This window comes from Lygodium microphyllum, chromosome 18 (assembly GCF_053477565.2).
Source record: "Lygodium microphyllum isolate KBCC chromosome 18, Lygodium_microphyllum_v1.1.10, whole genome shotgun sequence".
Classification (NCBI taxonomy): domain Eukaryota; kingdom Viridiplantae; phylum Streptophyta; class Polypodiopsida; order Schizaeales; family Lygodiaceae; genus Lygodium; species Lygodium microphyllum.
The window spans coordinates 89,739,733-89,753,016 of record NC_141152.1 but is presented as its reverse complement, the minus strand read 5'-3'; the positions used below and the strand labels follow the sequence as shown (position 1 = coordinate 89,753,016).

The 13,284-nt window shown below is 43.3% G+C and overlaps 1 protein-coding gene across 1 annotated transcript in view; it reads left to right on the top strand.

Moving 5' to 3' along the window:
- LOC148021135 (protein ENHANCED DISEASE RESISTANCE 2-like) overlaps positions 1-12,142 on the top strand; it is a 78,265-nt gene extending 66,123 nt beyond the window's left edge. The window contains exon 22 of the mRNA XM_087698978.1: positions 10,760-12,142. Coding sequence (XP_087555104.1) covers positions 10,760-10,870 — 111 coding nt within the window. The 3' untranslated portion in view covers positions 10,871-12,142. The remainder of the gene's footprint in view (positions 1-10,759) is intronic.
- The last annotated feature ends 1,142 nt before the right edge of the window (positions 12,143-13,284 follow it).

The following is a 13,284-nucleotide window of genomic DNA, read 5'->3' as shown; positions in this document are numbered from 1 at the left end:
AGTGGCATTTTGTGCTCACAAAATCAGATTAGAGTTATGTCTCTCTTTATCTCTTTGTAATCATGGTGCCTTGCCTTGCATCAAAATTGTTGTCTACCACTAAATTGCATTCCCTTTTAAGAAAGTGGTTGCCTCGCACACTTTCAAATGCTCCAAAAAATTTCTCCCAGAGTAGGCTGCATCAAATTGTTGAATGAAGGTCAAAGCCTTCAATCTATCCTGCATACCATCAAAGGTTTCAAATTTGACTGCTGCCCCACCTTCTTTGTAGTCTTTAACTTTACCCAAAGTTGTCAAGTTATCGTATACTAGTGGCTGTAAAAATGGTGGGTACAATGATGCCATTGCTGCATTTGCATTTAATAGTTGCCCAACATGACCTCCCAATTGACCAAACATTTCAGTTTGCATTCTTGGCTACATACCAATGTCATCATACGTGCCAATGTGCATTTGAATTGCAATGCCCCATGATAATTCCCCTAAAACCTAGCATAAATGGCGGAAAACCAACTGCATTTTGCATGTCAACATTGGCGGTGTAGTGGTGTCCATAGCTTGAAAGACTGATCCACCCCCAAGATAACCTAGATGCGCAGAACATTGAGGAATTGTTTGCTGTCCATAAGGAACATGCTGTGCATTATTCCCTAATGGATGAACATGTTGCTGAAGTGGAATTCCCTGCACATTCAGCATTACAGGTGTTGGTGTATGCAATATGTTTGACCAAAAAGTTGAAAAGACTGAGGAATTTAGAAGGGTTGTATTTCGGGAAGATGTACTGATAGGACAACAAAGGATGTCCGCTAGATAGCAGCAAATACTTGCTGTAAATGGCCGCCTTGGAAATGCAGGGAATGATGCTGAAAATGACAAACAAGCTATTGCCCATAATGTATCACAATTTCAGCAAGAACAGACGCCTTTGGAACAACCAGAACCACTGTACAACATACTGAACTTGTAGAACAGCAAGCTATCAATGCAAATTTGCAGGCTGAACAACCAGCAAATCTTGATCATTGTGTTCGTAGGTGGACCAGAATGCAAAGATAGCCAGATAGGTTTGTTCCTGGTGTCAATGATGTGGTTGATATCATGTTGATAGATTGTGGTGAGCCGTCATGCTTCAAGGAAGCAATGGATAGAAAAGATTGCAAGAAATGGCATAAGGCTATGCTGTTAGAGATGGAGTCTCTCATGAAAAATGGCACTTGGGATTTGGTGCATTTGCCTAAAGGGTAGAAAGTGCTACCATACAAATGGGTTTACAAAATGAAAGTCACTTCTGGTTCTTTGCCAAGGTACAAAGCACAACTAGTTGCTAAAGGGTACAAGCAAGAACATGAAATTGATTTTGAAAAATGTTTTTCTGATGTAAAATCAACAAGAGTTTATATGGGCTGAAATATGCACCACGAGAATGGTATCATACATTTGATACTTTTATGCAATCTCAAGGATTTCATAGATCTCAAGTTGATCACTGGTTATACATCAAGAATGTAGTAGATGGCAGCCTTATTCTCTTGGTTTTGTATGTGGATGACATGCTGATTGTAGGCAGGGATGTTCATGCTTTGGACTCCTTGAAACAAAGCCTACATAGTCGCTTTGATATGAAGGATCTTGGTGAGGCCAATCATATTCTTGGCATGTGTATACTCAGGGACAGATCATAGGGTCTTCTCTATCTGTTACAGTAGGAGTATGTTACTAAGGTTTTGCAGCGTTTCAATATGGAGGGGGGGAAAGCCATTGGTGTACCTTTGTCTCCATATGTGAAACTTAATGCAGATGACATCCCTACATTTGATGATGGAAAGGCTGAGATGGCCAAGATCCCTTATGCTTCAACTGACATTGCATTTGCAATGGAAGTGGTTAGCAGATACATGGCACATCCTGGCAATAAGCATTGAGAAGCAGTGAAGGGTAGGTATCATGAGATACCTTAAGGACACAAAGGACTTGTGCATTTGCTTTGGAAAGTAGAAGTCATCTATAGTTGGCTTCACGAATGTAGACTATGCTAGTCATCTTGATTGCAAGAAGTCTACTTAAGGAGATGTGTTCACATTCACAGGGGGGGCAATCTCTTGGATATCCAGGTTGCAAAAGTGTGTTGCATTGTCTACTACAAAGGCAGAGTATGTGGCTGCCACTGAGGCATGTAAGGAGGCTTTATGGCTTTTATGTTTGATGAGAGAGCTTAGCATTACAGAGGTTCCTATCCTCCATTGTGATAGTCAGAGTGCTATCATGCTAGTACGGAATCTTGTCTTTCATGCAAAGACAAAGCACATACAAGTGAAGTATTATTTTTGTCAAGGATATACTTGATAGCAAGAGCATTGAGGTTGTCAAGGTACATATCGATGATAACCCTGCAGACCTCATGAAGGGTCTTCTAGTAGAGCGGTTTGCTCATTGCCACTAGATGGTGGGGGTTGGATAGTATATGTGATTTCAGCTTTGTACATATATAGACTTAGCTGATTCTTTCCTCTATCTTCAGGCACGTTGCCTTTAGGTGGGAGGTTGTTGGGAATAAAGGGTCATTGTGCTTTTTACGGTGTTCAGGTGTGCACACACCCTTACACATGTACTTTATATATATTATCAAAAACCTAAAGTGGAACACTTCGTGATTATACCCACATCGAGTCTTTTGCTTTCTCTCACTCTCACTCTATACTCTGCACTCACTCTCTCTCACTGCGCATATCTCAGCCTCACGTGTCTCGATCCTCGCGCTTAGCTAACAAAAGCTTCAAAGCTTGGTTTTTTGAGTTTTTTCACTCACTGAAGTCATTATCAGTGATTTTGATCATTGATTTAGATTTTGTGGAGTTTGTTGCAGAGCTGAAAGCTCTAAACTCAAAGCATCCTCAACCAAAGGTGACTTCTCAAGCCGGTTACAATTGGGTTAATGTCAAGTGCTTCACCTATGCTTGGTAATGAGTGCTTCTTAGCACTAATAATAAATTTGTCTATTATCTTCCTATTGATTATTTTTAGAAATTTGAAAAGTTGTAGACCTTAAGCATGAATTAGTTAGTGCCTAAGTATCATCATCCCATTGATCATTGTAAGGCTATATGTTAGTCATAAACACATAGACCATTGTCATCATCCCTTATCTCATCTTGTAGAGCATCACATTTGAGCTTGGGCTATGTTGAGCTAAAATATGCATTACTTGCTGGTTAGCCTCTTAAACAGTCCCAAAACACACAAAAAATGCTCTTTTAGAGGAAAACCCTAAAACGGGGAGTGGTTCGAGAGAGTTTAGTGGAAATTCTAATTTTTGGGGGGCCCTTTCACATCTCTGAATAGACAGGCTGCCCCCATTCAGCCATTATCCTTGTTTGTAGGTTACACCAGCCCACACACCCTCTGTTGCTGTTGGCGCCTAGTTTCTAGCGTGTAGCCTGCCTCCATCTGCTGTTCAGCCATCATCGACTGCAACCACATTATCTTCAGCCTGTCCATTGCTGTAGGCGACAACATTCAGCTGTTGGTGATTGCTCCAGACTGTTCGAGACTGCTGTTCAGCCTGCTGTCTATCATCTCCAGGGTCAGCCAGCCTGCGTTTTCAGCATTGCAGGCCTGACACTCTCAGACACTGTTTCAGCCTGCTGTTTATAGCAGACTGTGCACAGTTTCCAGCCTCCGATCGGTGGTACATTGCTGCGTTTACCAGTTTTCAGCCTTCAGACTGCTGCGTTTTGGTGACCAGCTTGCTGCCATTCGCTATTGAGTACTCCTACACTCCGACTGGTGGTCATAGACTTGGGATCCGTCTTCGGTGGACGTCACACTCCGACATTGCTTTGCCCTTGAGCACACTGTACACTCTTACATTCATTTACAGCATTTATTCACTTCAGAGTTGTGTTCTCTCTCTCCCTTCTGTTTTTGTTTGAGATTTGAGTTTTGCGTTTAGGGTTTGGGTTTTGCCCTTTGTGTTTGTGTGTCTCTTTGTGTTTTTGTCGTGGTCGTACACTCTGTGTGTCCTCAGTGCAAACCCTAGCAGTTTCCTTTACATGGTATCAGAGCCGGTGCTCTTGTAAAGAGTATCCTGCGGATATTGTGGAGAGCTAGTCTTTGTGTGAGGCAAACAATATGACTCGTAACCGAATTACAATGTTCTAGACATCTTCTTCTCCAGTTCCTATGATGTCTTATTAGGCTTCTCCATCATTGGAGGCCCTGAGACGGCATTATGGACTCGGCGAGGAGGACGACACTCCATCTTCACCAGATTTCACTAACATGACAGAGGAGGACTTTGAGGAGTACTATTGCAACAAGTATGGTGATGTTTACACACCTCCTACTAGTTTTGCTACCATATCCGGACCGGTTGGTGAGGCTAGCTACGTCTCCGATCACGGAGGACATACGGCATTCGGAACGTCTGGCGATCCATCTTCATCATCTCAGCCAGGTCCAATGTCAGGTTTGTATAATTCTTTTGTGTTGCATGAATCAAAACCCTCGCTTGTTTGTTCTTTTAAGGTACAGGATCCGGATGGCTTTGCGTATGTTCTTTTAAGGTACATCTATAGCTTCTGTTTCATTTGAGTATATCATACACACTTCTCACTTCCTTCCCATCCCACCCTCTTCTATATCACACCTCTCATCATCTTTCCAAAACCTTGGATTATACTCCACATCTGCATCACACACCCTAGGGGTTGGATCTTCCATCTCCGCTTCTAGTACATTTTCCTTCTCCACTCCATTCTCTATCTCTTTGCACCATGGTACTTCGTTAGGGGGAATGCCACCCTTTAACACAGTGTCTCTCACTTTGTAGCACATGAGCACACCCATAACTCCTGGGACGACTGCAATGGACATCCCCCTCACTATCCCCAGCTTCACATCTCCCATGGCCACTCATATGCAAGGTTTCCATCCTCAACTTATGGTGCGTCTTCACACTCTCCTTGGGTTACACCTACGTAGGGATTCCCATCTTCTGCTCACCGTGGTTCCGTCCCACCTCCTTGGGTTCCTTATGTGGCTACCATGCCCATGCCTAGTCAACCTATCCCTACCTATGGATCCACCTTGCACACTACACGCATGCCTGGTGGGCACTCTGGGGCTCATTCCCAAGTATACTACACTTCCCCATCCTACCCACACTACACTTTTTCACACTATCTATCTCTGAGCACTACCATTCCTGTTGCAACGGCCAAGAATGCCTTCACGGATAAGATACGTTTTAACGGGTCAAATTTCACCACTTGGTTTAATTTCATGCAACAAGTGCTTGAGTCTCAGGGTCTTTGGGACCTCGTCATTGGTCTAGAGCCTATGCCGGACCCTAGACTAGCTCACCTTGATTACATCCGTCAATGGAGAGCCCGCAATGCCACAACCAATGTTGAGCTGATGCAGGGATTGTTTCCTGAGCTTCACTCTTAGTTGCAGCACTTCTCGCTCGCGTTAGAGCGTTGGAGTCACCTTCTCGACCGCTATGTGGCTCGTGATCGGACTCGGTGCATCAATCTCGACTTTGAGCTTCAAGAGTTCTCTATTAAGGAAGGGGATGATCTGAAAGTCAAGCTGGCTAAATATAGGCGGTTACTTGTCGAGTTCGCTACTACTGGCTCTCCAAAGTCAAATGACGATCAGGTTATATTCTTCTTGAATAAGTTGCCCGACAAGTACTTCAATTTCATTCAACCCATCATCTCCCAATCTAGATTGCCAACCTTTTACGGTTTTGAGTGCCAGTTCTTGCGTTACGCGAGGTTATATAATCAAGTCCACAAAAAATCCTCATTATAGCCTTATTCAGAGCAGAAGGGATTGGTTGCCCCTTCTTCGGGAGAGACAACCACTAGTGGCAAGAACTCGCTAGATGCGAAGGCAAGTCACTCAAAGAGTGACTCCTCTTTCTCAGATGGAACCAAAGAATCTAGACCTATCTGGTAGCAACTTCCTAAGAAAAACTGGTTTTGCACACATTGCCAGAGAACAAGCATTGTGGACGAGGAGTGTTGCTCTAAGGTCCAAGGTCTTTCACCTAAAAAGCCTCAGCAGACCGCTGCGACTGCACAGTCCAGTGGGGCTACGCCCTCCGCTCTTGCTTCATTTTCTCCTTCAGCACTCGTTGTTGCTGCTGTTGGATATGTGGCTCGAGTACAGCCTTAACGGCCCATCTCTTTTACTACCCTTGAAGGATTGGTTGATTGGTTAGCATGTTCCGATCCCGTTTCACTTCATGCATCTATCTCACCTTTCTCTCCACCTTGTCAGGTGTTCCCTTAGCAGAGTTTTGCTACAGGACATACGCGATGGTAGCCACCTTCTTCGACTCGCATGTCTCTAGGTCCTTTCGGATACCCTAGGTCAGTTCAGTATTAAATTTTTGCACTCTTAGAGTCAGGCCCATAGGATTCATTATGCTTAGTTTTTCCATTTTTTTGTCTTCCGCTATATTTACTCACACACATATACATTCATTGCATTTATTTTGAGTTAGATTTTCTTTCTGTTCTGTTTTACCTTGGAGCATCTCACCACTAACCTCTGTGTTTTGCAAATTCTCATCTCTTTTGTAGGGTTTTGTCTTTTCGTATATGGCTAACTTGTAGATTGCTTTGGTCCTCCTTGGGCTAGAGATGTGGGGATGCACACCGTTCCTTTCATGGTTTCCTCATCCTAGGAGTGCTTGCTCTTCTTCCAGCATGGCAGTTTCCCCTCCCGAGGCGGATCGTGCAGCATCTCTCTTGATGCTATCATGGCGGTGACTTCTACCTTGCTCTAGCTGGGTGCTTCATCCACTTCATTCCTTATGGTTCTCGGCACCATATGAAGACCGACATCAGGCTCCTCTTCCTTCTTCGGCATCTACATCCAGGTTGAGAGGGGGTTCCTACCCTTCTTGGTATTCTACAGGCTTCAGCACTTTGTCTTCGACATCGGCTTATTTTCCCTGTTGTACCTTACCCTTTGCATTGCATGATTACATCATCCTTGTACTAGGACGCTTGGACAAGTGAACAATTTTCCCACGCAGGACACTGTCCAAGTGGCACCTGTTACATGAGCATTCTTCAGTATGTAGCATACTTTGCATCTCATTGTGCAGAGTACCACTTGCACAGATCCTAGGCTGTTTCCACCGGCAGCTGTTGTTACCATACCACCATCCTTCTTCATCACATGGATACCTCATCACCTATTTTTTATCGTCATCGACACCCTGAGTGATGGGTTAGCTTGTACTGTTTTGTGGTGTGTTGGGTATACCCTCCCTACTCCCGTCTTTTGGGTCACTTTTACTCAATCGGCCGCATCCCATCAAATTTACTTCACTTATTAAAAAAAAAATAAATCCATGTAGTTCCATCCGTCTTTGTAGGGCTTGGTAGGCCACTGGGCAGCCGACGTGTACCCTTTGTCCGATGCCCTGTCCTCTCTGGGGTGACTACTTGGATTCCCTTGGTAAGATAACCATCGCCTCTGTAGTCTTGGTAGGCCACTGGGCAGCTGACGTGCACTCTTTGTCCGATGCCTTGGCTGCTTTGGGGTGGGACGCCTTGGGGTACATAAACATCACAATGGTTGGCTTAACCTTTGAGCTCAGTTTTGGGCCTGAGAGGAGGTGTTGAGCTAAAATATGCATTACTTGCTGATTAGCCTCTTAAAAAAACCCTAAAACACACTAAAAATGCTTTTTTAGAGTAAAATCCTAAAATGGGGAGTATTTCGAGAGAGTTTAGTGGAAACCCTAATTTTTGGGGCGCCCTTTCACATCTATCAATAGACAGGCTGCCCTGATTCAACCATTATCCTTGTTTACAGGTTACACCAGCCCACACAGCCTCTACTGCTGTTGGTGCCTAGTTTCCAGCCTGCAGCCCGTCTCCATCTACTGTACAGCCATCATTGACTGCAGCCACATTATCTTTAGCCTGTCCATTGCTATAGGTGACAGCTCTCAGCTGCTGGCGACTGCTCTAGACTGTCCCAGATTGCTGTTTAGCTTGCTGTCTATCATCTCTAGGGTCAGCTAGCCTACGTTTTCAGCATTGCAGGCCCTGACACTCTCAGACACTATTTCAGCCTACCGTTTATAGCAGACTGTGCACAGTTTCCAGCCTCCGATAGGTGGTACATTGCTGCGTTTACCAGTTTACAGCCTCCAGATTGCTGCGCTTTGGTGATTAGTCTGCTGCCATTCACTATTCAATACTCATACACTCCGACTGGTGGTCACAGACTTGAGATCCGACTTCGGTGGACGTTACACTCCGACATTGCTCTGCCCTTGAGCACACTCTACACTCTTACATTCATTTACAACATTCATTCACTTCAGAGTTGTGTTCTCTTTCTCCCTTCTTCTGTTTGTGTTTGAGTTTTGAGTTTTGCGTTTAGGGTTTGAGTTTTTGAGTTTTGCGTTTAGGGTTTGAGTTTTGCTCTGTGTTTGTGTCTGTCTCTTTGTGTTTCTGTCGTGGTCGTACACTCTGTGTGTCCTCAGTGCAAACCCTAGCAGTTTCCTTCACAGGCTATTCCTAAGACAAGATGACAAAAGAGCACGGAGAACGTTGCTTAAGAGACAACCCCCCATATAGACTACAGTGCTAGATGCTTGGTTTCGCAATGGGAGACGGTGTATGATGTACCGGGACAGCCACCCATGCAGCCTCCATAGGCTCATAAGCCAACAGAGTGGTCCTTCATGGAAGAGGACATGATAAAGATGGTTTGGTGGCAGAGCACTTCTCGTATGCTTGTGACACATTGGCACCCATATTGGTATGTATGTTCAATAGAGCAATTTGTGGGGGATTCCTTGAAGTTTTGTCAGATCGCCATACCATAGTTTCACTTTTTAAGAATGATGACCCTTTGGTTCCTAGTATCTATAGGACCATCAGGATTGGTCACACATTGGTTACGATATAAAGATCTATTTTGGAGCATGAGCTCATTGCATGGTTGAGATGCGACGTAGGAGAGTATAGGGACAGGCTGGTTTTAGACATAGATATACCACACTAGACCATATCGTCACACTAAGGGCGATTATTGAGAGCCAAGCGTGAGACTTGAGGATTTACTTTTGCTTCATCGATCGTAAGGCATTTGACACAATACATTGAGCATGTTTCATTCAAAGATTGTAGGACATTGGAGTACCAAAGTGTATGGAGTTGAATATTTATGCATTATATGAGAAAGTGACAGGCTGTATATGGACACTTGGGGGGATGTTTGAGAGGATTGACAGCACCATAGGAGTAAAACAAGGATGTTTGCTTTCACCTACATTTTTTGAGTAATACATAAACAAGGTGTTTGACTACATTAATAGGGGAGTTGAAGGTGGAGCTAGTCTAGTTAGAGTGTTGATATATATACTATTATATGTCAATGATATTGTACTCATTTTGGATTTGTTGGAGGGCTTGCAATGCCACTTGAATGCACTACATGCCTTTTGTAGAGATAGAGATCACATAGTAAATCTTGGAAAGACTAAGGCCATGGTGTTTAACACTTGGGTAGCATGGGTGATGTGATTTGTGTACTAGTTCACATTCGAAGGAGATGGAGTGGAGCATGTGAGAGAGTTTGTATACCTCGGCCCCCCCCCCACCAAAAAAAAAGTGAAAAGTTTGTGGTTGCTATTGGAGATATGCACCTCCTCCCATCAGCTGAGGTAGAGACAAGTAGATGGATAGATATTCCAACAGAGAACAAGAAACGTTCGCTTTGTGATTGAGAGCCCAAGACAGAGGAGCACTACATATGCAGATGTATAGTGTACCTTGGCATATGTGGAAGGTACTATTGCCTCTTTTGTAAGGGCTTTGGACCCCTTCGGCGTGTCATGGGGAATAAGGACTAGAGATGTCTAGGGTTTTTTCTTGTGGAGCTCCAGAGACACTGCACAACACTACTACGAGATAGGAGACCAGCTCGCTTGAAGGTACCTAGGCAGAGAGCAGTGACAGTTTCTTCCACATACCAACATCTACAGGCAGTACTACCTCAGCAAATACAAAGTCATCCTACCAAACTACACCTACCCCATACCATGGAGTCACACTAGATATGGCCTTTGCACTTTCCAAGCACGATGACCTTGACCACCTTGTTCATGATTGAGGGGCCTATACCATAGATTAGAGCCATCATTGCGAGGCACAGGAGGCTCAACCCCCGACACATCAGCAGAGCAGCCTTGGACCACATCATAGCCGGGATCATGTGTTGACCTTGAGATTCAAAGAGTAGCTACTGTATCTAGATATCTAGTACATACAGTTTTCAGACTTGGAGATCTCTAGATATTTAGATATTAGCCTTGTACTAAGATGCATATCACTTTCATGATGAGATGACATTAGGCATAGATGTACTTTGGTTTTGTCTCAAACACAGTGGCGTTTTGTAGAAGATATGCCAATAGCCGCAGCAATGCAAAAAGTGGAAAGCAACCTTCATGTGTGGTTGCATAGAATTGGTCAATTTTGGCTTTCCAAAACCCACTCTGTTGGATGCATGCTAGTCTTACCACCACACCGATGCACCCACCCACCCACACACATTTCATGATAGCCTCAAAAGTTCTCTTGATTTCTGATATACTTAGTGCCCTTTTGCTTAATGTAGAAAGGCCTTGTTTTCTGATTGAAAATATGGTCTCATTAGTGATGCACTAAAGCAAATCTTTTGTACGAATTCAGAAACTCATCGTGTGTGGATTTTACAGGGAAACTCGGTGGATGAACTACCTGAGAGATTGATTGGTACAGTGCGTGTATCGCGGATTGAACTTTCAAAAGCTGTACCTCCAAACCTTGACAGGGACTCCATTGACTGAGCTTTATTGTGTGGCTATAAAGCATAGGCCTTCAACCTTGTCAAATTTTCTGCACTTGTAAAATGATATTTTTGCAGCACAGGAGGATGGGACTTATGCCAGATCAAAACCATGCAATTTATACTTTGTCATTCAAGAAGAACCTTGGTATAACAACTTGCATGCTTCAGCATCACATTTCTTTTGTCATGTATCTGCTGGGGCGCTTGGGGTAGCCAAATATGCAGTTGAAAGTGATGGATGGCATGGGAGAATACACCTAGGAAGCAGAGAAGGTATAACATGCATGGCTTACAGGTAAATCACATAGACTCACATGTAGCTTGTGAGATATTGAATGCTCAACACCAAGTGCTTGGGCTCTGGTGAGGTTAACAGGCCATGATACGATGTACAAAATCTAGACGTGCAGAGTTATGGCACCAACAGAGTGCTTTTGCCGGCTAATTTTGACCTCAGTCTCTGTATATTTTAGATTGAGACTACTTTGTCTCCGATTTTTCCCCTACAAAACATTATATTTTTTGAAACAAAATGGTGCGAAGTGCCAACATCTTTGGACATACATGCAGCAATTAAACATTGTATCAAGAGTTGCCATTGTATTCTAGAGGTTCAAATGCTTTGGACTTGGTGAAACCCCATGGCGGCAAAGGTGTCCGGGCTGGAGAAACTGACATGGCCTCGACATTGGCTGTTCTTTAAGTATTGGTATAATGGAAACACGCCGCATGGGGGTTGCCACAGATACGGCATCGCACCAAATTTTCTGGAATCTACTGTTGCCATCTGCCTGAAGTTGTCACGGGTTTGGCCATAACCTCTTGAGATAAGTGGTAGAAACACCGATACCTCACCGGCAGCCTCGTGCTGCGCACAATCCGATCCACGTCCAGCACATTCTCAGGTCAGCAACGTGCTGCTACTTTCTCCATTAATGCTGATATTGGGCCTGTAATGTATACGCCAACAACATGCTCCATACTATTACCAGGCGTTAGACTGCAATATATAAATGCAGTAATCTATTTAATGAATGAGAGAACGCACCTCACCTATATATTCCGCACAGTTGATGCACGGTCTAGTAGTGTGGGGGATTGCAGCATCAAAGCCTATTTGTACTCACCCAGCCCATGCATCTATGATGTAGAACATTGACGCCTTTCAGTTCTCGTGTCGCGACGGGTGCTTTTGTATTTTATTAGTATCATTGTTATTGTTATTGTTATCGGTATTATGCATGAAGGTTTGCGCTTATATCATAAAATATTATGGGAGGCATCGCATTTGCTCGCCTTGGTGGGCGGATTGTCTTACAACGATTATTCTAGTCTGGCTTTATTTAGTCAGCTCAACGGTGACACAAACTAATGATAAGTAAAAAACTTTCTATGTACAGCTCTTTGCCAATGAAAGGTTAATAGCTATTCTTCCTTCTAATCTTTTGGGATTGAGGGTTGTGAAGCATATATATCAATTGGTTATTATGCAGCAAAGCCAGTAAGACATAAGTGGTTTATGTGCAATACTGTTGACATTTTTCTCTTCACCTGTATATGTGTAGTATTCTAATAATCTGCACGTATGTTCTATGTTTTTGTCAATTGAGTAAATCAAGTGTTTGACCAATATGTGTTTGCTAGTTGGCCCTTCATCCAAATCATGCAGAGAGAGCATGTCAATTCCCCATCATGTGAATAAGAGCAGATTTTTATGTGATGCAAAACATGGCATCACACGGGGGTTTGATTTGGTACGATCTCTCTAAAAAAATTAGCTCACTTCTAACTATTGTTGCTATTATGCCTGAACTTTTGTGCTAACTATCCGATTTCATTGAAGGCCTTACCAACAGTTGCTTTTTGAGAGTTCAAATGGTTTTGACATGGTGAAATCTCTCTCTCTCTTTGTGCATGCTAAATTTTGGGATAAGATTTATACTTCTTGGTATGACTAGGTCTCATCATACTTTATGATGAGATACTGCTCTAGTTGTACTCCATGCTTGGATTTTAGGCCATTTTGGACTTCCACAAATGCTAATCTATCTATTTACATTTGTTTGTTCGTCTTCCCTCTTTGTTTCTCGTAGAATTGATAGGTGGTGTAAATGATATGTTGTCTTCATGGTGGTGGGATGGATAAGATGTGTTACATGGTTCAAAACTTGAATTGTGGGGCATGCCTTAAAGCACCTTGGGATCGTTCCTAAAAACCACTCTTGTTTCACACACACACACACACACACACACTCTCTCTCTCTCTCTCTCTCTCTCTCTCTCTCTCTCTCTCTTTGTGGCATACCCAAGATCATACTTGGAGAAGATTATTCAAGACAAGTAAAAATTTCCCTTAAATAGTGTATTTTCTCAAGTGGCTTTTATATGTTTTGGTCATTTGAAATTATTGCT